Source organism: Mesoplodon bidens, assembly GCF_964165515.1.
Source record: "Mesoplodon bidens genome assembly, chromosome: 19".
Lineage (NCBI taxonomy): Eukaryota > Metazoa > Chordata > Mammalia > Artiodactyla > Ziphiidae > Mesoplodon > Mesoplodon bidens.
The window spans coordinates 26,822,393-26,848,066 of NC_138179.1; the positions used below are offsets into that span (position 1 = coordinate 26,822,393).

General features: G+C 52.0%; 1 protein-coding gene across 2 annotated transcripts in view; it reads left to right on the top strand.

Moving 5' to 3' along the window:
- COX10 (cytochrome c oxidase assembly factor heme A:farnesyltransferase COX10) overlaps positions 1 to 22,374 on the top strand; it is a 111,224-nt gene extending 88,850 nt beyond the window's left edge. Inside the window, exons 6-7 of one of the 2 annotated variants that reach the window (XM_081219284.1) lie at positions 8,011 to 8,243; positions 20,791 to 22,374. In XM_081219284.1, coding sequence (XP_081075410.1) covers positions 8,011 to 8,243; positions 20,791 to 21,194 — 637 coding nt within the window. In that variant the 3' untranslated portion in view covers positions 21,195 to 22,374. Of the gene's footprint in view, positions 1 to 8,010; positions 8,244 to 14,802; positions 15,091 to 20,790 lie in introns of those variants that run through there. The other variant, XM_081219285.1, reaches the window with a different exon arrangement.
- The last annotated feature ends 3,300 nt before the right edge of the window (positions 22,375 to 25,674 follow it).

The window sequence follows — 25,674 nt, forward strand, 5'->3', positions numbered from 1 at the left end:
GAGGAATGTTTTGCAGCATCGTCACACCCCATTCCCCTGCTTTTCTGATCTTTCCTTTATAAATTCACTCCAGCAACATCCACTCACAGAGATATTAACTCCTCGGTTCTTAATAAAAGCCATCACAGCTACTGTAGTAGACGTGTAAGCGCACATTTTAAAAAAAAATGTTTGGGGGCTTCCCTGGTGGCGCAGTGGTTAAGAATCCGCCTGCCAATGCAGGGGACACGGGTTCGAGCCCTGGTCCGGGAAGATCCCACATGCCACGGAGCAACTAAGCCCGTGCGCCACAACTCCTGAAGCCCACGCACCTAGAGCCTGTGCTCCGCGACAAGAGAAGCCACCACAATGAGAAGCCCGCTCGCCGCAACTAGAGAAAGCCTGCACACAGCAACGAAGACACAACGCAGCCCAAAATAAATAAATTTATTTTAAAAATGTTTTGCAGGTGATCAACCTAGTTTCTCCTGGTTCTGGTTTATTTTTTTGTAATTTGTTGTAATAAAATTAAATTCTTAATTTAAAGTTATAATTGGAGATAGAAATATTCTGCCATTTTAATTGTTATTATTAGAAACATGCTTCACAGCCATCATACATTTATAATTTATGATTAAGAACTGACATTCTTGAGTATATATACATGCGTTCTCATATTCTAGTATATATCCGTTACGTCTTTATAATTTTGAAAAAATAAATCAGGGGAAACAATTTATTGCAAGTTTATCAGCCTCTACCTCCAGCTCTATTTAAATAAGTCCTGTATTTAATAACTCTGTCTCGTATCACCTGTTCTTTTTCGTGCAGCTGATGTTGCAACTTGAGAGTTCATAGTACTTGTGTTTGTTTAACGTCTGTCTTCCTTTCTAGACTAAACTCTGCTCTCTGTCTTGTTCACGGCTGCTGTACCCACACCTAGTGTAGCGGCTGGCTGTGTAGGCAGTGAGAGATTTGAATGAATAATGAATGAACACCTTGAGTGAGCACTCTTAAGTGCTTTATTTACATTATTGCATTTAACTCATAAGCAATTCTATGGCATAAGTGTCTCCCATTTCACAGATGAAGGAACTGAGGCCAGCAGGTTAAGTAATTTGCCCCAGGTCACATAGCTCCATGGGGTAAAACCCCTGCCTTCCCCGTGGTCCTGTTACCGAGCCTTATGTGTAAGCCAGTTTGACTCTGGTTGCAATCTTGCCATCAAAAGAGTCCTAATACAACCCTTACTTTACAGTTGAGGAAACTAAGGACCAGAGAGGTTAAATAATTCGCCCACTTTTATATAGATAGTTAACATCAGAGTTCTCATGAGAGAACTCAGAACCACCTGATTCCTGTACAGCATGCTTAGTTATGCCATATACAGAAACCAGAATGATAATATGAATAAAGAGTATCAAAGCATTTTCAGAAACATTTTTGTTGTGGAAACGTTCCATGGGACACAATGGTAGAGCACACTGAACCCCAGGACACCCATCACCCAGAATCAACAGTTATCAAGACTTTGCCACCCTTGCTTCATCCCGCCCTTTCAGTGGCCAAAACACGTTAAGCCACATGACTAGCTTAGATTCAAGGTCTTTGGAACAGTGGGGTCGAGGGATACCGCTGAGTTCCTGCGTTCGCTGATGGCAGATCTAGTTCACAGCGCTGAGTGCTTTCCACTGCAGTGACGTTTATGTAAAGACAAGTGAAAGTGGGTGACTTACCAGGCCAGCACAGTCAGCACTGGAAGCAGAACAAGGGTGCAGGGTTCTGTCGGCTCAGCCTGCGTCAGCTTGGCCAGACGCAGGCCAGGTAGGACCAGTGTGTGACGTTGGTGATAGTGTCGCGGTGGGTCTCTAGATCACCTGGGTTCCTAACAAGTTCCCAGGTGATGCTGCTGTGACTGGTCCAAAGACCACGCTCACGACAGAACCACAGGTGCAAGGGGTCTGCCAGCAGGTCCCAGCGAGACCTTCTCCCTTGGGTCACCCCAGCCCAGGGAAACCCAAGGAAGCCTCCTGTTCGCCTTCCTTCTGGTCTTACCTCTAGAAATCAGGCCTCCAAGTACCACTTGAAGTGTGGATGAACTGCTAAGGAATTTAAGTAAGGAAAAAATGTCAACAAAAATTTTAAATAAAGGGAGAAATAATGGGGGGCGGGGGGGTGTCTCTCCCCAGGTTTGGGATACTTTCCAAAACCCATGAACAGGGAGACTAGGTGGGTTTTTTGATCAAGGGCTGAGCAGTATGATTAGTAGGAAGAGTACACTGAGTAATTGACCTAAAACAACAAGAAATCAGTCTTTGACAATATTGCCTTTCAGGTCTTTGAGATTTAATTCTGAGCACATTTTATGAGACTAAGGCAGGAAATCGTAGGTGTATAACCGAGATGAGAAAGGAGTGCGCTTTCCTAATCGTTTTCTGTATCAAAAATAGATTTCTTTATTAAAACAGCTAAACTTAAGCAACTTTAATATCGCTATGATATTTAAGGATTTCACGGTAAATCCAACTTGAAAAAATAACCCAGATACCACTTGATGTATTTCCTCTTTATTCTTGCTCGTCCTCTTCCTACTTCCAGCTTCAAAAAGAGCCCTTCGCTTCTTTTACTGATGTATTTTCACTGTGTGCAAAGATTCTAACCAAAACCCTGTGGGTCACCCTTCGTTTACTTAACTCTTTTATTCTGCCTTATTTGAAACAAGGCTTCTGTTAACTTCCAAAGGTATGTAAAATGTAACAAAAGTGATCAAAAAAGTCAACAAAAAGGAGACATGGGAGAGACAAGGAGAGGCAAAAGCAGGAGCTAATGAAACGGCGGCGCGATCGCCCTGGGGTCAGCCACCACCGAAGGCCGCCCGGAGGAGGGGGCCCGGCCCTGCTGCCCTGCTTTACCCATCGTGGGTTTGGGGGTCTGGAAGGTAGATTACGGCTACTGGCTACCTGAGTGCTGTTTCTCTCAACTGAGCATTTGATAAAAATAGTGCAGTGGGGTGATCGTGATTCATTTTCCTCAAAAAAACGCCTAATAGGGACCTCTCTCATGTGGGGAGTGAATGCTGGCCCTGCTGGCAGGCAGAGGGCTCCTTCTCAAAAGCAGATCTGATCGTTTCCTTCCCTGATTTAAGAAGCAGAGGGAGCTACGTGGACTCTGCATCTGCCCAGAGACCTCCCCATGGCCCTCCCTACCTCTGCTCTCTGACCCCTTCGGCCCCCAAAACACGCTGCCCCACCCTTTGCCTGCCTCCCATCCGTCCATCAGGGTTTGGCTTCAACATCCCCCGAACTTCCCGTGTCTGCTCCACACCTCCGCTCACACTGGGTTCCTGCTCCCGGAAGGCTCGCCCCTCACTTGACTGTTCAACCTGTTTCACTGTCTCCCACTCTGGGATAAGCACCCCCAGGATGAGGACCATGTCTGTCTTGCTCACCGTATTACATCTCAGGTCTGTCCTTTCTTTCAAAGAAATGGAGTGCTTCCCAGTCGTTTCCACGTCAGGGAATGCAGTAGGAAGTTAGGCCACGTGGGCAGTGGGGTGAACTGAAGGAGCTGTGAGCCCACAGGAGGCTGCTCCCAGCGGAAGACCCCAACCCCCCAGCCCCCTGCAGCCCCCAGAAGTGAGAGCATCAGTAAGTGGTATTAGACCAGCGCCCCCCACGTACCAGTTAGAGGGTGAACCCCGGGTTACCTGAATGAGCCCGCAAGGAAACCCGAGTACAGGTCCTCGTTCCGAGTCTCAGTTTCTCATCTGTAAAATGGGGATAATACTATCTATCTCAGTAAACTTGTCTGACTTTATTCATTTTTGTTTTGTTTTCAATGCCGCCGTGCCCAGTGTTGATACAGGTTCTGGGAATAGGCTTTCTCATATACTGCTGGTGGGAGTGTAAACTAGTATAAACTCCCGAGTACAGGCTGGGGTACAAGTCAAAACCCCTAAAAATGTTCATGTCATCTGACTCAGTGATCTGGGAACTTATCCTCAGAATGTATCATAATCAGAGCTGTGAACAACGACCTGTCTATGAGATATTCATCCCAACATTATTTCTAATTAAAAACTGGAAAAATGCTGTGTCCAAAAAGACATATTGATTGAATTAATTGCGGTATATCCACGGAATAGGCCACTATGTAACTATTAATGATAATGGTGTGAAATAATTCTTAACTGCATAGGGAAATTATTAAGATATATTGAAAATAGAATAAGCAACAAAACCACAATTCACTGTGTTCTCAGTTTTTTTTTTCTTTTTTTAAAGAGCCAAGCAAAGCAATTCTTTCTTCCTTTCTTCATTTTTGGCTGCATTGGGTCTTTGTTGCTGCACGCGGGCTTTCTCTAGTTGCGGCGATTAGGGGCTGCTCTTCATTAAGGTGCGCGGAGCTTCTCATTGCGGTGGCTTCTCTTGTTGCGGAGCACGGGCTCTAGGCACGCAGGCTTCAGTAGTTGTGGTGTGTGGCTTCAGTATTTGTGGCACGCGGGCTCAGAGCACAGGCTCAGTAGTTGTGGCGCACGGGCTTAGTTGCTCCGCGACATGTGGGATCTTCCCGGACCAGGGCTCGAACCCGTGTCCCCTGCATTGGCAGGCGGATTCTTAACCACTGCACCACCAGGGGAGTCCCTGTTCTCAGTTATTTTTAAAGTAGATGTATCATTGGAAAAAGGCTAGAAAGCTATAAACCAATGTTTCTTTGAAAAGCTAATTTAGAATCTTTTGTGTGATTTTCTGTCCTTCCAAATTTTTGGAAATGAACATATGTTACATTTATGGGTTTTTTTCCGCCCTCTCTCCCTCTCTCCCTCCTTTCCTCAAATGTAGGGGGGAGAGTAAGTACTTCTTTTTTCATTTTTTTAAATTTAATTTTATTTTTAAAAAATTTTTATCGGAGTATAGTTGATTTACAATGCTGTGTTAGTTTCAGGTATACAGCAAAGTGAATCAGTTATACATATACAACTATCCACTCTTTTTTTAGGTTATTTTCCCATATAGGCCATTACAGAGTATTGAGTAGAGGTCCCTGTGCTATACGGTAGGTTCTTATTAGTTATCTATCTTATATAAAGTAGTGTGTATATGTCAATCCCAGTCTCCTGATTTATCCCTCCCCCCCTTATCCCCTGGTAACTATAAGTTTGTTTTCTACATCTGTGACTGTACTTCTGTTTTGTAAATAAGTTCATTTGTACCCTTTTTTTAGATTCCACATATAAGTGATATCATATGATATTTGTCTTTCTCTGTCAGTATGACAATCTCTAGGTCCATCCATGTTGCTGCAAAGGGCATTATTTTGTTCTTTTTTATGGCTGAGTAACATTCCATTGTATATAAGTACCACATCTTTATCCATTCCTCTGTTGATAAACGTATATGTTTATGAAAAATAAAGCACATGAGTATAAACTTCACAGAATTAGTCAATGGGGCACTTTTACCCACAACATGAGCCGACCCCAGGCTCCTTGGACCAGGAAAGAAATGGGTTCCCTGAGTATCTGGGTGCTGAGAATGATCATCCCTACCTGGGTGGATGTCCTCATTTTTGTTTACATGGTTTGTCAACCTACCCAATTTTCATTCGTGACCCTGAGCACGGATTTAAACACCAAACTTGAGTCTCATGATTTTCTGTGATTCCGACAAAGGTCAGAAACTAAACTTCCACGTAAAATCGCCTATCTCAATAAATTAAATTCACGCTCACTTTTGTAAAAGGGCTTTTTATAACACTAATAAATTTGAATCCAACTGGCTTCCACAGTCCTTGGAGAAGGAGTGAACAGCCTTTTTTTTTTCCCACAAGGTCCAATTCAGGAAAAATAAAAATGTTTATGAGCCACATTTTTCTTCCACTCAAATAAAACTAGCTTTTCAGAGTCCCACAGGGGAAAAAAAAAATCTGTTCTTTTAAGCTATAAAGTACTTGATTGAAAGAAGAACAGCAGTTACAATTTTTGCACTGCTTCTCAGCCATTTCAGTTCTACTTTCTGGACCAATGTGCGAGGTGACCCCAGGCGTCTTCCTCCCTGTGCCCCTGGAAAACTGTGTCTGCTCTACAGGGAAGCTAGGTGGTCCAGGTCACATGGTGTGTATCACATGGTGTTTATCCAGGTCACAGCAGAGAGAAATCTGCTTCAGTAGGTGTGAGGGAGAGAGTTGGGGCCGATAGGAGAGGGAGGGATGGGGAAGTCAAGGCTAGTTTGGGTTTGGAGGGGATGGTCAGAACTTGGAGAAATGTGAACAAGGCCCTTGACGTGAGGATGTGGCTCAGTGGAGGGAGAAGGTGAAAGACAGTCAGGGAGGGGATTACACAGGAGCAAACCTGGAGCGTTTGCCTTTAAAAATGAGAGAGAAAATGGGAGGAAGAAGTCAAGATGAAGGTATCCATCACTCTTAGTAAGAGGGAAGGATGTCTGTTGAGGGGTTGAGGGCTGGAGGGGGTCTGGGACCCTGAGAAGCAGCAGAGGAGTTGCCACCATCACGCTGAGGACCAGGAAGGGAGAAGAGCCCCGGCTGAGCCCCAGCGCGGTGGGCCGTCGGGTGGGAGTGTTGGAGGGGGGCCAGAGCAGCTCGAGGGCCTGTGGGAGGCGTCACGCGTACACGATGTAGAAGAGGTGGCGGAACAGGATGGAGATTCACCCCCGGGGCTGAACACGCGCCGAGTCTCAGGAGTGGTTCCTGGTTCTTCATCTGCGGCGCCTTGACAACAGCAGACCCCTTGTATGGTCTCTCTTTCCATCAGGACTCCCATTTTGCTGGGTTCCACCTGTGGGCCCAGGCGGTCACAGCCTGGGAGGAAGGGGTCAGTGCTGGACCCCACATCAGAGTGGGAGCCAGGATTCTGCAAGGGCCCTTCCCCCTTCATGGGCCCCCGCCCCGAGGTCCCCTGGTCTCCAGCCCGTGGGTTCCCCGGCCCCCCTCGCAGCTCGACTTTTTCCTCGAGGGACAGGCAGGCAGTGTCAGGGACATGGCCGCACCCACACGCGTGCCTGCAGGGACGCGAGCCGGCCTCCCTAAAACCAGAGCCTCCTCGGAGCTATACCCGTGACGCCTGCGTCCCCGTGGGCATGTGCTGGGGCCTGCGAGTGAGCCGTGGCTTCTCCAAGGAGGAGACAGGCTCAAGCGCCCTCCTTAGGTTTCTTCAGGGGAGTAAAGAAACATGCAGATGGGCAGGGACTAGTAGATGCAGTTTGTCCACAGGCTTCGAAAAGGCTTCGAAAGGCTTCGAAAAGCCTTTCACAAGAGGCCCCAGGAAGTCCACTGTATAAAGCAGGCTCTGTTGAGAACCAGGCTTGCGGTCATCTTTGGCGCTGTAGACTTTTATCTGACAATTTACGTATAGGGCGTTGTGCCACCTCTTTTGAAAGCTGTGTGTCCATAAACCACGGTCCGGCTGGGCAGCGCGATCACCACGGGCGGCCCCTGGTGTCTCATTGCTGGCACAGAGCTGGTGCCGTGCTGAGCCTGTAATTTATTACACATAGTGGTACTCAGACACACTGTCCTTATGCATTAGTACTAACTGGGTGATGTTTTTAAATAAAGAATAAGTAAATGGACAGAACTGCTTCCAGAAGTAAGATACTGGTTTTTGCCCAAACCCTAAATCCTGGGTTCCGAAGGGTTCATCTGTCACGATCACTTAACTTCCCACCAGCTGTGCAGCAGAACCGTGTGCAAAGCAGGTGCCGTGTCGGGCAGCCCTCGCGTCAGCCCTGGGAGGAGGGGGCGGTCACTGCTGCTTAGGTGAGGACAGGGAGGCCGGGACATCCCGCGGCCTCCACTCTCCTCACTTCGTTAGTCCCGGCTGGCAAAGCCAGGAGGAGCAGCCCGAGCTCCTGCAAGCCAGTCCCTCCTCGTTTTAAATGTCATCCAGAGGATGTCCTGGTTCAGGGCAGAAGCCAGGCCAGCACCACCCCCCAGCTCGCTTCCCTGTACCTGTGCCCCACGTCGTGATTGTCTGGAGCTGAAAGTGATGGTTCTGTGTCCCCTGCTCTCTTCCAGCCCATTGCTAGCTGTGTCCTTTGCCACTTGCTGTGCAGTTCCGGGAGTTGCCCTTCTGACCTGGGGCGTAAATCCACTCACGGGAGCTCTGGGGCTCTTCAACATTTTCCTGTACACCTGCTGCTACACCCCGCTCAAGAGGATCAGCATTGCCAACACGTGGGTGGGAGCCGTCGTGGGGGCCATCCCTCCCCTCATGGGCTGGACTGCGGCCACGGGCAGCCTGGATGCTGGTGAGTGTCTCAGCGTCTCTCCACAGACCCGGGGCCTGGGTGCTGGCCCCGCGAGCTCAGGGGCTCTTGCATGCGCTAACACCGCTGGTCAGAGGCCACTTCCTTCCCTGAGCTGCGGTACTTGGTGGTAGATGCCATTCTATTTGGTACCAATCCTTTGGCAAGTGTGCGGTTGTGGCCATTGGAAGTACCGAGTGCGGAGCTGCAGGGAGACCGTGTCAGCGTGGCTTCCGGGTGAACAGATGCTCTCACCAGTAGGGAAGGGCTGAGAGAAAGCAAAGGGCAACAGGTAGAATGAGAAGGAAGCACCTGAAAGTCCGGAGCCAAGGCAGGCCTGGTGCCGTGTGGGGTGGGTCCCGATCCTGGAGGAGGTGTCCGGGCCAGCCCGGGCACAGCGATGCTGCCTTGTCAGCAGGCCTCCTGCACTGATTCTTCGCTCTCCCAGAACCAGACTATTTTCCCCTCTTAGGAGAGGACAGACTATTTTCATTAGTTTCTAATTTATTTTTATATGATTTGCTTACATTTTTCATGCTGTCTACAATAAAACCATTGAAACATTCCTCCAGTTTTTTGGCTGGGATGTCACAAGTAAATTTGTGGGGTGAAAATAGCTCCTTTTTACCATCTGTAAGGGAAGTTTCACAGTCTAATTAGTCAAGTAATTAGTGTTTTTCACCGACGCTTAGGAAGGAAGTGGTGAGGTTTCCTGCAATATATGTAAGTACATATTTTTCACATAAGCGATCAAAAGGCTGTTGACCATAAACCGTTGCCCTAGAAGCCACGTTTCTGAAACGTTTTCGTAAAAGCTCTTACGCTCCCATTTGGAAGCTGACAAAGGGGATTGCACCTTTACCAGGATTGTCTCTTACGATGGCTTTAATATCCTGTAAATGTTGGCAGTTTCATGAATCTGCGAATATAATATTCTGAAACATATGTGCTCGTTTGTTCTGTGATGAGCCTGAAACCAGTCTCCTGCGAGCGGGAGACGGCATCAGCCCCTCCGTGAAGGGCTCGGCCCTGGGGGAGGGGGCTTGGGTTTGGGGCGCCCCCGCCCTTAGCTGGCTGCCCTTCAGAACCAAACCTGACCTCCTTACGCCTCCCACCTGGGACTGGAAAGCCCCTTCTCATGGAGCTGTTGTGAGGATTTGCTGACTTGCTATTAAATCTCCCTCAATCATAAAGCTGGTGTTGATTAGTACAGATGAAGGAAGGTCGTGAGATTTGATTCACTGGCAGAGTCTGAGCGGTTCCCGCTTGTTCCCTGGCCGTTGTTTTGGGACAGGCAGATGCCTCCCGGCTTAGGGGGAAAGAGCACTGGGTCCATCAGCGAGCTGTGTCTTGGGTGAGGGAAGTGGGAGGGAAAGCAGGGCTCTGGCATCCCTGGACCGGAGGACGCATGAGCTACCGCCCCCACCCCCCACCCCCGTTTTCAGTTGTAAATTTAAAGAGCCACCTGGGCACAGCCAAACCTCCTGGTCAGATTCCTGCTGTTCAGTTCAGCCTGAATCCCCACCCTTGGCCCAGCTCGCCGCCCCTTGCTGTGCCCTCCAGGCCTTTCCAGTCACCGCCCAGACACTGGAAAGCAAGCAAGGCGCTCCCAGGCTCTGCCTCCCCGCCCCCCGCCCCGCACTGTGCGCTGTTCCCATCCATGTCCTCCTGCCTAAGCCCTCGGGATGCCTGCTCCAAGCCACCTGCCTGCCTGATGGACACAGCCCAGACCCTGTTCAGTTTCCTCAAACCTGTCACAAGGAACAAGGCACCAAAAACTACCTTTTCTGTCCAGGGAATCCCAGCCAGGGCCAGGGGTCAGGGCCAAGTGTGACAGCCCCAGGTATCGCTTGGAGGTACGTGAGGGTTGTCCAGTCCAGGGCCGTGGAGAACTCAGTCACCTTTGTCATGCAGGGTCCTCGGACCCAGGTTCTTGCTGAAGGCTGGAGGCCCCTGGCAGTTTCCTGCATAGAGCTTGGGCTTCAGCATGTGTTCGAGCTGCCTCCCCCGGAGGCCAGAGAGAGAAGGAGCTTTTCAAGTCCTCCCACTTAGGACGCACATCCAGGTGGAGCCCTTATTTGTTCAGCCACAGTCCGGATCTGGCTAAACTGCTAATGGGCATATTTAAATTTTTTTTTTTTTTAATTTGAGGTATAGTGTTTCTGCAATCCAAAGTTAATCATTTGTATACAAACTCATTAATGAGGAACAGCTCAGGGCCAGGCTGTACCTTTTATAGGTAGCGGCCTGAAAATGCACATTTGTCTTGAGAAACGAGACCCTTCATCTACCTGAACTGACCTTGGTGTAAAGCAGAGCAGCCTGAAAGGTTTGTATAGCCGCAAAAAGAAGGTCCTTCTGCAGTTTTTGTGATTGACTTCTATTATATCCCTTTTGTATAAATCTTGAAGGTGCATTGTGGGGCACACATGACAACATGGTCTACTGCCCCCAGAATCCTTAGTTACCACAGATCAAATCACACACCCAAAGCCTTGTGAGGTTTATATAGAAAGAGGAATGCTACTTTAAATAATGCTTGCAGTTGCTTCAAAAGTTTCAAAACGGGCTTCCCTGGTGGCGCAGTGGTTGAGAGCCCGCCTGCCGATGCAGGGGACACGGGTTCGTGCCCCAGTCCGGGAAGATCCCACATGCCGCGGAGCAGCTGGGCCTGTGAGCCATGGCCGCTGAGCCTGCGCGTCCGGAGCCTGTGCTCCGCAACAGGAGAGGCCACAACAGTGAGAGGCCTGCATACCGCAAAAAAAAAAAAAAAAAAAAAAAAGTTTCAAAACATTAATTTGATAGGTAGAGCCAACTTCAGCTAAGCAGTAGATCTTTGAATGAATTGAGTAAATGAAATAATGGATGAATGAAACAGTGAATAAGTAGCTTCCGTTTTAAAGATGAAAAAACTAAGGTATTCCAAGGTCAATCGCCAGATATATATTGAACATCACCTATGAGTACAGAAGGAAATGACACAAAGAAATAAGGCAGAGTCTGAGAGAATGTAGTTGAAAGATTTTTATTCCTGGATTTTAGGGACTAAGTCGGCTATGATTTTATATAGTTTTATCATCTTCTAGAACTGCACTTTGTGCTATGGCAGCCGCCAGCCAAAGTCCAACACGATGGTGCTCAAACTTTAGTGCATATCAGTCACCTGGATGGAGGGCTTGTTAAAACTCAGGATCCTGGGCCCTTCCCCCAAAGTTTCTGACTCAGTGGGTCTGGGGAGGTGCCTGAGAGTCTGCATTTCTAACAAGTTCCCACATGATGCTGATACCCCTGGTCCAGGGACCACATTTGAGAACTGCCAATCTGAAAAGGCAGAACCAGCGAGCACTCTTGCTGTTAGAATGCCCTGGAAATACCGAGGGATTTGGGCCAAGGGCGTGGCAGATGGTGTTACAGAGGTGCGCTAACAGTGTCATCTGTATTATTCACCGAGGTTGTTGTATCTCTTCTGGGTTCTTATCTTAGGGGACGTGTTTGTTTGAAGGAGCCCTTCTGAGAAAAAGCAGCCAGCAATGTTTCCTTTCTTCTGTGGTATCTCCAAACCATCTTGTCTTTAAACCTCCAAAAACCGGTCACTGTGGTGCAGCCATGAGGAGAGAAGTGTTTGGAAAACTCTGTTGAGCTTGCTGCTGGGGAGGGAGGGGGAGGTGGGTGACAGAGGCCCGCTCGTCTCGCGCCTTCCCGAACCGTCCCCCCGACCGCCACTGCATGCGGGGTCCTGAGAGATACAGGGTCACTGAAACCCAGTCCCAGTTCTCACTTGTGTCTCACGTCTCAGAGTCTTCAGGAAGAGGCAGGCCGGTGATCAAGTATTTCCCTGAGCAGAGAGCTTTAGCGGGCGCTCCGGGCTCTCCTAAATTGGCCCCCAAATCGGTCCAGGAAGACTTGGGAGCCGAGTGACTTCTGAGTTAAGTCACGGCCCGTTTAGTTGAGGAGGGAAAGTGCTTTCCAAGAAACGGAAAGTGTGTGCACAGGGGTTGGTAGGCATGCAAGTCTACACAGACCGAAATCCGTGCCTCCGTGCCTCCGTCCCAGGATGCCGCATACCAGCCCCGGCATTCATTTCAGTCGCCGTCCCCCTGACCAGGTGGACTTGGGCTGAAGCCCTTTCCTGGGGCTTGGTAGACATTGGTTATGATTGGAGGGGCAGCAGCTCGGGACCGTGTGTGATGGGGATCCTGAAGCCTCACCTTCAGGGTCCTGCCTCGAAGGACCTGACTCTGGTCGGGAGGAAAGATACCAGATCTGTAGCTACAGAAAACCGCGTGCTTCCCAGATGGCCGACAGAGTGAAGAAATGCAGTGTTCGGAAGCACCCTTCTTAGCATCTAGATCTTTCTGTGGTTTTTGTAGTGGCTACGGGGCCAATCAAGACCTCCACGGCACCAAGCACGGAAGAGATGGTGCTGCCTTCCCGCCTCCAGTAAAGATGTGAAACATAAGACAGCCATGGGGTTCTGATTTCTTTTCCCCACAACAGCATTGTTGTTGTTGGTTTTGTTTGTTTTTACCACTAGTGGAAAAGAATTTCTCGCTGTTCTAGATGCCCCAGTGGTGTGGGTCCAAAGCCTGTGCTTGATGTGACCCTTCAGAATCCAGCTCAGTGTGGGTGGGCGAGTGAGGCTGGATTGGTGGGCAGGGGGAGGGGGTGAGGTGAAGACAAACAGACTAACGGATGGAAATTGTAAAAGCTAAACAAACATTAGGTGTTCTTGGTGTTTGCTGCTTTGTAGCTGCACAAAGAACTGTGAACAGCTAGCTCTTCTCTCCCAGTGGAATTTTTGTTTCAGAGGGTGCCAGCCCCAGCCAGGGCCCAGCCCTGAAAGTGCTCTTTGTGTCAATAGAGGTGATCATTACAGTGGAATTTTCTCCTGTGTCCATTCTCCTCTGAGACCCAGGCTTAGACCTTTCCTCCCACCTGCCTAATTACTTTGCTTTTTGAGGGTGGGGGGTGCTTAACTGCTGTTAGCAGAAAACATTAAAAATGCTTAGCAACTAAAACTCAGGAAGGCCCAATAAGAGGGCTGGCTCATGGTGCAGCCAGCTCGCTGCCTTATGAACGGAAATGCTTGCTTTGATTCTGCAGGCAGTGGCCAGCAAGGAGACAAGTGACCTGCACGCCCTGGGGAGGGGTCTGGGGTGGGGGGTGCACCGCGGATAAGCGCCCGACAGCAGATGCTCCTGCTTGGCCCGGCCTGGAGCCGCACATGGTAGCCTCTCAACAGCATTCGCCTCCAGAGATGGTCTAGTTTATCCCGAAGGCTTCGGGTTAAAGTCCCTTCCCCCTTCCCCATGCCAAAGCCACCTCTCTTCCCATCACCCCCATTTCTTAAAAAGGCTCAGGTTCTGTTTTATTATTTTCCTATATTTGAATAAATCCCCGGTCTTGGGTGTTTATGGCATGCTTCTGGTGACTGCCTTGAGGAGATTTGTAAATGGCCTTTGGTTTGTAATTCAGATGTTGTTGTGTGGTCAACATTAATTATGTCAGCCAACATTCAGTTGAATGTTACAAATGAGGACTCGGAGAGACAGACTCTTATCAGGAAGTGACATTTGACAGATGGATGGTTCTAGTAACAAAAAGAGAATGAGTTTTTTAGCCTCAGCTGGTAAACTACAAAATGTTAAATACTGTTTCACTTTATTTACCTCCTTTATTCTGGGATGAGAAGGTAGAATAGAATTTACTCACTCATTCATTCCACAAATATTTATTGAGGGCTTACAAGTACCAGGCACTGTTTAACCCAAGCCCTTTTGAAGATTTCCTTTAAAACACTGCCTCATTTTGAAATCAAACTCGAAAACAAGTAAATTCCTTTTGTGTGAGATTTTTCCATAACTAGTCTTAGAGCTTGAGATTGATTAAGATAAATGACATTTCTAAAGACAGAGTGACCAAGAGACATTACAGGAACATTAGCAAACCAAACGATATTTAGAGCCCTCTCCTCTTCAAAGACGAAGAAACAAAAGTCTGAGAAGGACCTTATGAGAAACAGGCAGTGAGCCGGAGGTCGGCGGTGTAATTGGCGACCGTTTGGCACAAAACGCGCCCGGCCTTGTCACCCCTGGGTCACGTAGTCGGGCAGGATCACAGGAGCTGGAACACAGTAGATGAGGCCTGGCCCGCAGTGCACATTTAGTCAGTTCTGTTCAACAAACAGATTCATGCTCGGGTGATAAAGGGACAGACCTTCGAGGGTGAGCTGAGGAGTGGGGAGCAGGTGAGTTTCCTAGAGCACCCACAGAGGCTCGGAGCCCCCAGGGAAGCGGGGGGAGAAGGAGGGGAGGGGTCACCTTCCTCAGAGTCAGGGCTTTGTGCTGCCTCTGCCCCCGACTGTGCTTCAAATGAAACCTCGGGTGGCTCCGCATGGACGGTGGGGCGTGGACAGCGGGGCGGGGACCGTGGGGAGTGGACCGTGGAGGGAGGCAGGGAGAGCATCCCTTCTCCTTGCCTCGCCTCTTCATCATTCCCCAGTCACTGCCAGGGCATTCTTCAAGGGCAGGCGGCCATTGCCGACTCTATTTCCTATTTCCAGGGGACTTTTCATCTCCCCTTTGTCGCCATGCAGTTGATGAACTGGCCCCCATCCTCTTCCCTTTCTCTGCGGCGCCCTGGAAGTTCACCACATGGGGGAGGCTGACCTGTCCCACAGGCGCCTCTGTGTTCACCCTCAAAAGAAGGGCTTTGAAACTGCTGACTATGAAGCTTTGGACTTGGCTGTGCTCCCCCAGCCAGCCCCAGTTTACATGAGCACAACACCCCAAAGCTGCTGAGGGCCACATGGAGAGAGGGAGCCCACTGTCCACGGAGGGAGGACTGCCCGAGCCCAGCCCGGGCTTCGCTGGACCTGCGTCTCTCCTCCTTTTCAAGTCCCTGCATGGGCAGCGAAGGGCAGTGAATGGTTGGGGTCGGGGTGGGAAGGGTTGAACGTAAGCCCACCAGGCAGCAGAGAAAGCGAGCTGAAACCACTGAGCTCCATTCCAGAGGAGTGTGTTTTGGAAGAGCCCATACAGAGTCAGAGCTCCAACTTGGAGAGTTTTGTCTCCACTCTGTTGGGAAGCCATTTGGCTGGGATTGCCTTGGCTTTGTTTGCCAACAAAATGATGGAAGTACGCTACGGACCTGAGCAGAGGGGACAAGGGTGAGGGTCTCCACCTGCCGGTGTGGCGTAGAGATGCTTGGGAGATGTTCCGAGAGTATTTTCCAAGAGTCACTGGGAAGACACTGGCTGGCCTTGCCTCACCTAAGGAGCCCCCCTAATCGGAGAGGGTGCCAGGAGATAAGGGTCACACACAGCACAGTCGACGAGTTCACCTCTGTTTTCTGTGTGTGGAGGGAAGGAAGTAAGGCCGCAGACACCTGGCCCTTCTCTGGAGTTGCCTCCAAGCTGGAATCATGGCGTCACGATCTCAGGAAGTTGCTGTCCTCTGGAGAGTCCGTTTGCACAGATACGCCAACTATCTCACAAGTTTCCGTATCCTGTGTATTTATAGACCAACAGATATTTGATTAAAAGAAAGGAAGCAGACATTTCTTCTGGATACGATTAAACCAAGTATGTATGAAGATTCTGCAGACCGGTAGGAAAATGAGAAAACACATTGAAAAGAAGGAGAAAACGCATGGCTTGTGTGAATGGATTGAACCTCAGAGACCATCTTTGAATCTCAGTTTACATATCACTTCTTCCAGGAAGCCTTCCCTGACCTCTCCAGGGCCAACTGAGGTCTTGCTCCTGTGTGCTCCCCTGAAGCCCTGCACCGAAGGTGACATTCCTGGGCTGTGATCCCTTGTGTGTTGTCTCTGTCCCTGGCCAGACTCCAGCAGAGGCCTTGAGAGTAGCCGGTGCCTGCCCTATAGTGGGCAAACAGTAAATATTTGTTGTCACAGACCATGGGCCCAGTAAAAACAGACTGCTTTGTGGGGGTGAGGCTGAGGTGAAGCCTTTGAGTCAGGAAACCGAGGGCTTTATGTTCCTCCCACGAGGAAGGTGGGTTCCCCCAAGGCCCCTGGACTAATTCCAGCCTTCCTGTTCTAGCTCGCCTTATCTTGATGGAGACAGTCATTTGTTTTACATCTTTTACTGAGCCGAGGCCTTGCAGCCCATCGAGGAGAGCTGTGTGGGGTGGGGTTTTCTGATTACACTCCTTGAAGGCTAAGCTGTGATTTCTAAAGCTCTTTCATCTATGACATGACCCAAACCCCTACCCAATTTCCTCTCCCAGAGAAAGCAGCATGCCACTCTTATGAAAGTGATTTTTTTTAATTATGTTATTTGAAGGAGAAGCGTAACTAAAAACGTGTATTGAGCAAAACAGAATACTCCAATTGGCACAGAAAAAAAGAGGGCTTTTGAGAAAGACAAGCAAGATTCCACGTGGGAGCCTGATGTCTTAACCGTTTCAAGCCTGGTTTCCTGGCCGAATTGGCTCTTTCTCGTCTATTGCAAGAGCAAAACAGCTCCTGAGCCCTGACTTACCTGTCCCCTCCCCGGTCTCTGCGTGATCCCTGATGCCATTCCTGTGGGGACACAGCTTGGTCTTGTCGGCCCCCCTGGGCTAGGGCTGCGCTCAAAGCCTCCGAGTGGCCCGGTGCCCCAAGAACCAGTCACACTGCCTCCTCTGTTCTGGCCCCTCTGACATCCAGAGATGGCTCTATTTTGCCATCGGAATACAAAAGAGAAGTTGCCTTCTGTCGCTCTGTTTTCCACTTCACTTGTACCTGGGTGGTGCCCCCTTCCCTTCTGTCTTGGCTAATTCCCCAAGGGTGCTCACTGTCAAGAAAAATGTTACCTGTGTGTTTGTAACTGAACAACCTTGTTTTGTTTTGTTTTTTTAAGGCACCAGGCTCGTACCTTAATAAGTGGGATTTCTCCTTCTAGCGAGCCTTCCTCTACTCTCCTCCACTGGTGTTCTGATGACCACCTGGCAGTCCCTTGTTACCGTTTTCAATTGCTGTTTGGCAACAGCTTTCTAGGAGAAGGTGCTGGTACGTGGTGCCAGTGGTGCTGAATAGCCTTGGGCCAGTTACTTAATCTCTCATCTATGAGGTGAGAACAGCTGTGCCTGTAGGAAGGTGCCGGGAACAGAAGAGCATGGACGTGATTCCCCTCCGCGGGCCTGCGTACAAGCCTCCAGGCCTTCGTGGGGACGGATGTCTGCTGGGCAAACCTAAAACGGCCACAGAGAGAACCTTCACGTCTCCACCATGAACCGTGAGGGTCCCCCCCGGAGGAAAAGGCATCAGTGTGTGCCACTCCAGTGCCCCCCAACCACCTGTCCCCTCGGTGGTCTCTGCCGCGTGTCCCCCCTCCCTGCTCTCCGCTGCTCTGGGGGAGATGCCCCTCCCCATCGGGTGTGCAGGTACCCTGAGACCCGGCCCCGCCCTTGCTGGCTGTCTCCTCACTCCCCATCCCTCCCCCGCAGCCTGCACGTCTCCCAGAGACATGACGAGTGCCTCTTCCCAGGATCAGTGCAGTTGAGACGTGGCTCACACACCACCTTTGGGGACGCCTTCCCTGAGCAGCCACTCCCAGGTCGCCCGCCCTGCCACCCTCTTTTGATTCTCTGAGTAGCAGCCGTCAGTGCCACCTGCATCGTGTGCGCCTCCCCCTGGACCCCGTGCAGGGCTCTGTCGCTTTGGCCGCTGCCTCTCTGGCCTCCAGGGTCATACCTGGTGGGTGGCTGACGCCATCCTGTTTGCCACCAGATTCAACAAATAGTGGCTGCTGCTTTTTTTTTTTTCCTGGCCCCGCGGCATGCGGGATCTTAGGTCCCCAGCCAGGGATCGACCCTGCATCCCCTGCAGTGGAAGCGCAGAGTCTTAACCACTGGACCACCAGGGAAGTCCCAGTAGCTGCTTCTTTTGCTGTTCAAATTGGAGTGTGTCTACATGAATGAGGATATATATATATATGCTAGTTATAGATAGGGTTAAAATGGTCTGGAGGGAATTTGAAAGCCACCCTACCAAAATAGGGACCCTAAGGGCAAGTCTTTGCCTCCTGGATTGGAAGGCTGATGAGGAGTTGGTTGACTCACAAATAAAGATCCAAAATGAAGAGGGGGTTCCTTCCTCTGATCCTCTCTGGCAGGTGCATGGCAGGACTTGGAGCCCACACTTACTTTCTGGAGGACTCTCAATGATTTGACTGTGTTTTCTCCTGGTGAGGGTCCTGTGTTAGCAGTCGCCACCCCAGACCTCGCCCTGTTTTTTTGCACATTCCCACAGACGAGGGGCTCAGAAGATCTGCATCACCATCTAAGATAGGACAGTGGGTGCACATGCTCAAGCCCCCTGCAGGACAGTGCTTCCCAGGGTGGGTTCCAGTGGGTCCTCAAGCTCCCAGTTCTCGGATCAGGGGCCCCAGAGGCAGGTGAGGGTCTGAGACACAGGGAACCCCGAGTGCGTCAGCACGTCCGGGACCCTCTGAGGAGGAAGGAAGCAGGGGCAGTTGGCGGTCCTAAGGTTCACACATCAGTGCTGGAAACGGGGGTCTTGGGAATGGTTTTTGTGGAGCAGTTCTCTGTGCACATGGGCTCCGGGGCTGGGCTGGAGGACCCTTTGCCCCATGGTATGCAGCGCTTCTCTCTGGAGATGAAAGAAAGAGGAACAAACCCTCACGGAGTTCACATCCCGGAGGGAAAAGGAAACAGGTAATGACGGGACAGGTGGCTCACTCCGTGGGGGACGCATCACAGCCCAGACCCTCCTCACGACTTGCCATGTGGATGTCCCAAGGGTGTGTCAGACCGAACACACCGGAGTTACCCTCAGGAGCTGCCCTGCATGGCTTCCGGGTGTGTCCTCTAGGGCACGGGGTCTCCGGGCACCCCTGGGCCCAGGAATCGCTCCCAACGCTTCCCTCCCTTCTCTGCACTCACGTCCTGTCACCTTTGCCTCCTTGGTCCCTCTCAGGCCCATCTCTCCTGCTGCACTGTCACCACCCCGATCCTCACTCCCATCACCTCTCCTCTCCTCTCCTGAGTGATCCGTCCAGAGCTGCCTGGGCCCCTCCAGTGTGTCCTTTCACCAGGGCCCCTTTCCTCAGCCCCTCTCGCCACAGGCACACGTGCACTCTCACGCGTTAAGACCCCTCCACGGCTTTCTGCTGCTTCTAGGATGGAACAGTCCTTGGCGCCACCTTCAGAGCGGGGGGGGGGAGGGGGGGTGGCCCTGCCCGTCCCTCTGGCTGATCCTGGAGCCGGGCCCCGCTGCTCTCTGCACTCCAGACACATGCCTGCCTTTATTTTAATTTACTTTTTAAATTATCATACAGTAAAATCGACCGTGTTGTTTTGATGTACAGCTCTGTGGATCCTAACACACGCCCTAGTCTTCTTGTCATGCCTTGACTGCCGCGCCTCCTGCCCGGGGGCCTTGATTACCTACCGCACTGGCCTGGTCACTCTTCCCTGGCGCAGACATCCTCCTCTAGACGTCTGCTCCGCTCCACGTGCTGCGCCCCGTGCGCTGCGCCTCGGTGCCCTGCGCCCCCCTTGCACATGCTTCCGCATAGCCGCCGCGGGCCTCTGGATGCGCGGCTCTGGGGGAACTCGGCCCACGTGGCTTGGCGCTCACGCTGCATCCGCGGTGCCTAGGCCGCGCTCGCCTCTCAGTGGGCGCTCGGGGAACGCGCCCTGTGTGAGGAGAGGAGGAATGAACCTTCCGCTCAGGAATGGCTGCAGCTCCTTCCGGAGACCAGACCGGGCTCAGTGCCGCGGGGGAGCCGGGGTTGAAATCAGACGGGCTCCCGCTGAGTTCCTCCTTCACCTCTTGTTGGAGAACTTAGCATCATCTGATTCGTTTGCTTAATGAGGAGTATAAAACCTACCTCAAGTCCTGCAGTCGGATTAAGTGAGGTGACTGTAGAAGTCTTTGTTAGAAGGAGGCACTCAGTAACTGGCAGCCTTCACCCCACCGAGTTGGGGGGAAGATCCAGTTCCGGAGAAAGGGTGCTCAGGTGTTCACCTGTCCTGAGAAACCGCAGAGCCGCTGCCCCTGTGCCGCTCTGCGTATCCAGGTTGCGCTGGGGAGTCCCCCGCCCTCCCTGCGGTGAGGGCCCTGCGCCCCGCCTGCTGCCCCCGCATCCCCGGTGCCGCCCAAAAGGACTGCGGTTCTGTCGGTGCTGAGCGGGGAGCTGCCACCTGCCCGGAGCGGCCTTCCAGCTCGCTGCCCAAGCCCCTCACTCGCGAGCCGGCTGGTGGAAACTGAGCTAAAAGACCGGCCCAGAAGGCCGTCTGGGACTGGGCCTCCCCTGAACGTGTCACCTCCTTTGTTGTCTCGGTGTTGGCACCGCAGGGGGCGGGGGGCGGTCAGGTGCCACAGGTGCTCAGCCTTGTGGGAAGCCTCCCGCCCCCGCCCACCTCCAACTCCGAGCAGAGAGGGGAGCGCAGACGCGCGAGGACCCGAGGGAGTCCGGCTTGCGGGGTGGGAGCGCGCCGCCAGGGCCGGCAGCTGTCGGAAGGGTGCCTCTGTAGATCTCTGACGACGGTGTGTCTTGCTTCCCCAAACCTCTGTGCAGGAGCGTGTCTTCTGGGAGGAATCCTCTACTCCTGGCAGTTTCCTCATTTCAACGCGCTGAGCTGGGGCCTCCGCGAAGACTACTCCCGGGGCGGCTACTGCATGATGTCGGTCACCCACCCGGACCTGTGCCGGCGCGTCGCCCTGCGCCACTGCCTGGCCTTGGTCGCAATGTCCGCCGCGGCCCCCGCCCTGGACGTCACCACGTGGACCTTCCCCGTCATCGCCCTCCCCATCAACCTGTACATTTCCTACCTCAGCTTTCGGTTCTACAGGGACGCAGACCGGAAGAGCTCCCGGAAGCTGTTCTTCTGCAGCCTCTGGCATCTGCCCCTGTTCCTGCTGCTGATGCTGACCTGCAAGCGGCCGGCTGCGCAGGGCGACGCGGGCGGGCCGCAGAGTTGACGGCAGACCGGCGCGTGGGGAGAAGCAAAACACATCCAGGGAGACGCACAGGGGTTTTTTTCCCCCCCCCTTTGCTGTTAGGCAAGGATATTTTGGTAATTCCAAAGCACCAGGAGAGAAGTCGCTGCGTTGAGAACAAGATTGTAAACTAATTTGGTGCTCGGTGATCACTCGACAACTCTTTCCACGGTGATATCCAAAATGCTCCCCAAATAAGAATTGGGTTGGCTCTGCAGGTTTAGGTAAGGAGAGCATTTCTCTTTGAGGGTCTTTACAGAGCTCTTCCTCTAACCCCACCCACTTCGTTCTCCCCCTCGGGTAGAAGTGCAAGCTCACCTTCCTTTCTTAGCCCGTCCACACACACTTCCCAGCTGCCGACCAGGGTGGCCGGACGAGGTGCACACTCGCACTCTGGTATCTGTGGTTCCGTGGCCTCTGGTCCCTCGCCGGCTGTCAGAAGAAATGCAGGCTGCCAGTCGCAGCCCCCCTTCCTGTGAATGAGCCAGGGCCCCCGGGTCCAGCTTCCTCGGTCCCACACACATCCTCAGCCTCATATTCCCTCAGAGGATAACAACACCAAGGACATGCTGCTGCCCAGCCTCTGCGGGAGGAATTCCAAACGGTTGTCTGGGGAATCTCAGACTGGACCACCCACCGCCCACCCTATCATGTATCAGCATTTCAGAAACTCCAGGGAATCAAAGGCATCTTTAAAGTTCACTTTAAAATATCCGAGGTGTCAGAGCGTTTCTTTCTGGAAGGGTCATGCTAGACTTAACTAGAAATCCCTCCGGCCCTGATCCATCTCGTCCTCTTTAGTCACTGCTGCGGTCATCAGCTCGGCTCAAGGCTGAGTGAGAAGGGAAATCAGAAAGGGGCCGGCCGGCCCACATAGCTCACATTCTTGTCCCTTTAGGGAGGAACACATTTCCATCCTGCTATCTTCTAAATTCAGAAATTAGCCTCCGCACGTCCGGTGGCTTGGAGAGCCGGAAGCGGGAGCTGGACTCCGGATGGGGGTGCTTAGTGGGCCTGGGAGGCGCATGGGTCCCCGCAGACAGGGGCGGCCTCCGTCACCAGCAGTCTCCTCGGCCCTCACACCCACCTGCTTGTCCACTGTCCCATTTGCCCGAAGGTCTTGAAGCTTAAAAGGATACTTTAGGGCCTCCCTGGTGGCGCAGTGGTTGAGAGTCCGCCTGCGGATGCAGGGGATACGGGTTCGTGCCCCGGTCTGGGAGGATCCCATATGCCGCGGAGCGGCTGGGCCCGTGAGCCATGGCCACTGGGCCTGCGCGTCCGGAGCCTGTGCTCCGCAACGGGAGAGGCCACGACAGTGAGAGGCCCGCATACCGCAAAAAGAAAAAAAAAAAAAAAAGGATACTTTAGTTACTCAGTGCCCCGGAAGGAATCCATTTGGGAATTTATGCAACACTTAAACAGTGCCTGCAATAAGCCTGTTCTCTCAAAACTTTCCAAAGCGACTGCAGGTAGCATCTGATTTCTGTCTCCGCTTACCTGAAACATCACCTCTTGGCTGCGTCCCGGTCGCACTGTGGGAACTGGCACGAGTGTGTCTGGTGGGGACATCCACAGCCCTCAGATTTGTAAAGCGAGTCGGTTCTCTTCCTGCTGCAATAAACCAGCAGCTCAAACCATAGTGCGTGTGGCGTCATTCCACTCCATCTCCAGTTCCTGGTGGAACCGATGACACTTGCCTCACTTTCATGAGCTGGGAGGAGAGCAGAACGCCCCAGCCGGGGATGTTTCTTATTGAGGGGGTGGAAGCAAGCAGCCTGCGCTCCTGAAAGAATCCGCCTGACACCCACCCTCTGCTCTGGATCACCCAGTCTCTCCCTTCCCCTCCCTTCAAAACCATCGCCCTAGAAATGGTCCTTGGGGCCTCTCTGACCTCCTGACTTGTCGTTCCCCGGCTCAAAAAATACAGTGCCCAGTGCGCAGTCTGAACAACAAATGATGTCTCAGCTCCTTGGTGCTCAGACCCCAGGATGAGAACCTTCCACGGGAACCCCTCACTGCCACCCCCACCTGCACCCCGCCGCCATGCTGCTTCTCACACCTCCCTGGGGCTACCCTGTGCTCAGACCACCACCTTCCCAGACCCCTGTCCCTTCATCCCTGCGGGAACGTGGAATTCACGCTCCCATAACCCCCTCAGCCCTAGAGCCCAGACAGCTGCTCGGTCACCTGGGCTCTTGACGTCCCGGGGCTTCACCTCCACAGCCCGGTGTTCTGACCCTGACCGATGACCAGTAGCGCTTCCCGCACGGTGCAGCCCGTGTGTTCCAAGCGTCCCTCGGCAGGTCTCTGGGAAATCCTGTCACCCCACTGGGGAGGCACGAGCACATGCAGAGGACCTCCCAGACCCAAGGTTACAGATAGGAGGGTCTGAGTTTGCTCATCCTGGTGATTCCCTGGCCATGTCAGGAGCCCAGCCTGGGACGCCCTGTCTGGACCTGATGTGCAGAGTTTCACTCAGCCTGTCAGGCCAGTGGCTGCAAGGACAGGACTCAAGCTGGGGGCCCTGACTCAGGCGGCAGGGGGCCACACGGGTAGGAGCAGAAGCCTGTGCTTTGAAACGGGATCGCACTTGGACTTTATTTCATAATATGGCAAACAAATGACAAGGAAAGGGGTCATGTCCAGTTTCCTTATTTAGCTTTTTAAGAAACATGATTCTTAACACAGTATTCCTTCTGACTCTGGGAAAATTGTACCAACTTCCTTTTAGTAAAACCACTGTATCCGTTGAGGATAAAACCAAATTTCACCAAAGCGTCCGTCTCTGTAGGCCAACCGTGAGGGGGATGCTGATCATTGCCTCTTCCTAGGATTGGTTTGTGTTTTCAAACATAAAAATAGGGTCTGTCTTGCCCAGTCAAAACACCTTTATTGCACTTTAAATACACTTTGAGTGCCCCACACCCTGATGCTAGAGGGAAAAAACAAGGCTGTCGGAAACTGCTTTGCTCTGCGGATATACAGAGTTGAATTTCCTTCTGACCGTTTATTTTTTCTCAGTCCATCCTCACTCCTTTTGCTTTGATAAGAAAATAGCTAGGACTCAGCACTCCTCTGCCCGATGGCAATGCTGGGACCAGAGCAAAGCTTTTTCTGCTTGCTGACTCAGGTGTGATGGGGGTCTCACTTCTCTGAGTTCAGTTGGAGTCAGGGTCTCCGTCCTCTGACCTCCACCCCCCCACCCCTTCCCAGCACACTCCTGTTACAGCAGGACACTTGTAACTGACGGCAGGAGGGACTCAGGGGAGAAAGGGTTTCAGGAAATGCCCTCTTGACCTTTCTAATGACATGCTCACAGCCCAAGAGATTTTGACTTAAAGAAGAACTGGGTTGGGATGTTGCCTTGCTTTTTCTCTGGAATCATCGGCCAGCTAGCGATCATCCACAAAGCTCTTTGTGTCCGGGGCACGTTTTCTCCATCCGTCTTGTAGGATCAGTGGTGTCAACTGGCAGGCAACTAAATAAAAAGCAAGTGGAAAACAAACAGGGTCCAGCAATCGACTTTACTGCTGCTCCACGGCACTTTTTCCCCAGTGTCTAGAGCAATGCTTGGCCCAGAGTAGGTGCTCAGTAAATGCTTTTTTGAAATTATTATTTTTTTTATTTTTGGCTGCACTGGGTCTTCACTGCTGCACGCAGTCTTTCTCTAGTTGGGGCGAGAGGGGGCTACTCTTCGCTGCAGTGCACAGGCTTCTCATTGTGGTGGCTTCTCTTGTTGTGGAGCACGGGCTCTAGGTGTGCGGGCTTCAGTAGTTGTGGCACATGGGCTCAGTAGTTGTGGCTCGCGCGCGGGCTTAGTTGCTCCGTGGCATGTGGGATCTTCCCGGACCAGGGCTCGAACCCGTGTCTCCTGCATTGGCAGGCAGATGCTTAACCACTGTGCCACCAGGGAAGCCCCTCAGTAAGTGCTTTTTGAGTGAATAACCCCATCTGGGCTACGAGAGGCCCCTGTGGTCAGAAGGACAGGGTCTGTTAGCCCGGGATCAAGAAGGAACTGATTCGGAAAGCTGTTCATAACAGGCGGATTCGTGAGAGAAAATGGCTTGTAAACCATCCTTATCCCACTGCTGGGACAGTCCCCATTCCCACCCCACCCGCAGGACAGTCCAGGGCTGCACCGACCAGAGGGCCCTCCCCTGCTTCCAGACCAGCACCCACAGCTTCTCTTGTTTCTGGAATCTCCCTTCTCTGACTTCAGACTATCCCCCCAACCATTCCTGCTGTGTCTCCCGGGGCACCTGTCAGTGTGCAGCCTGCAGGTGTTGCTCACCTGTCCATGCACCATCTCCCTGCCCCACCATCAGATCCTAAGCCCAGTAAGGCAGAAGCGTCTGCTTCTCATTGCTGGATCCACGGGCACCCAGAATAGAAGGGACTTGGGAGTGACCACGAGGCGGGTGCTCCGTCAGTGAGCAAAGGAATGAATGGGTGGCTTTAGGGC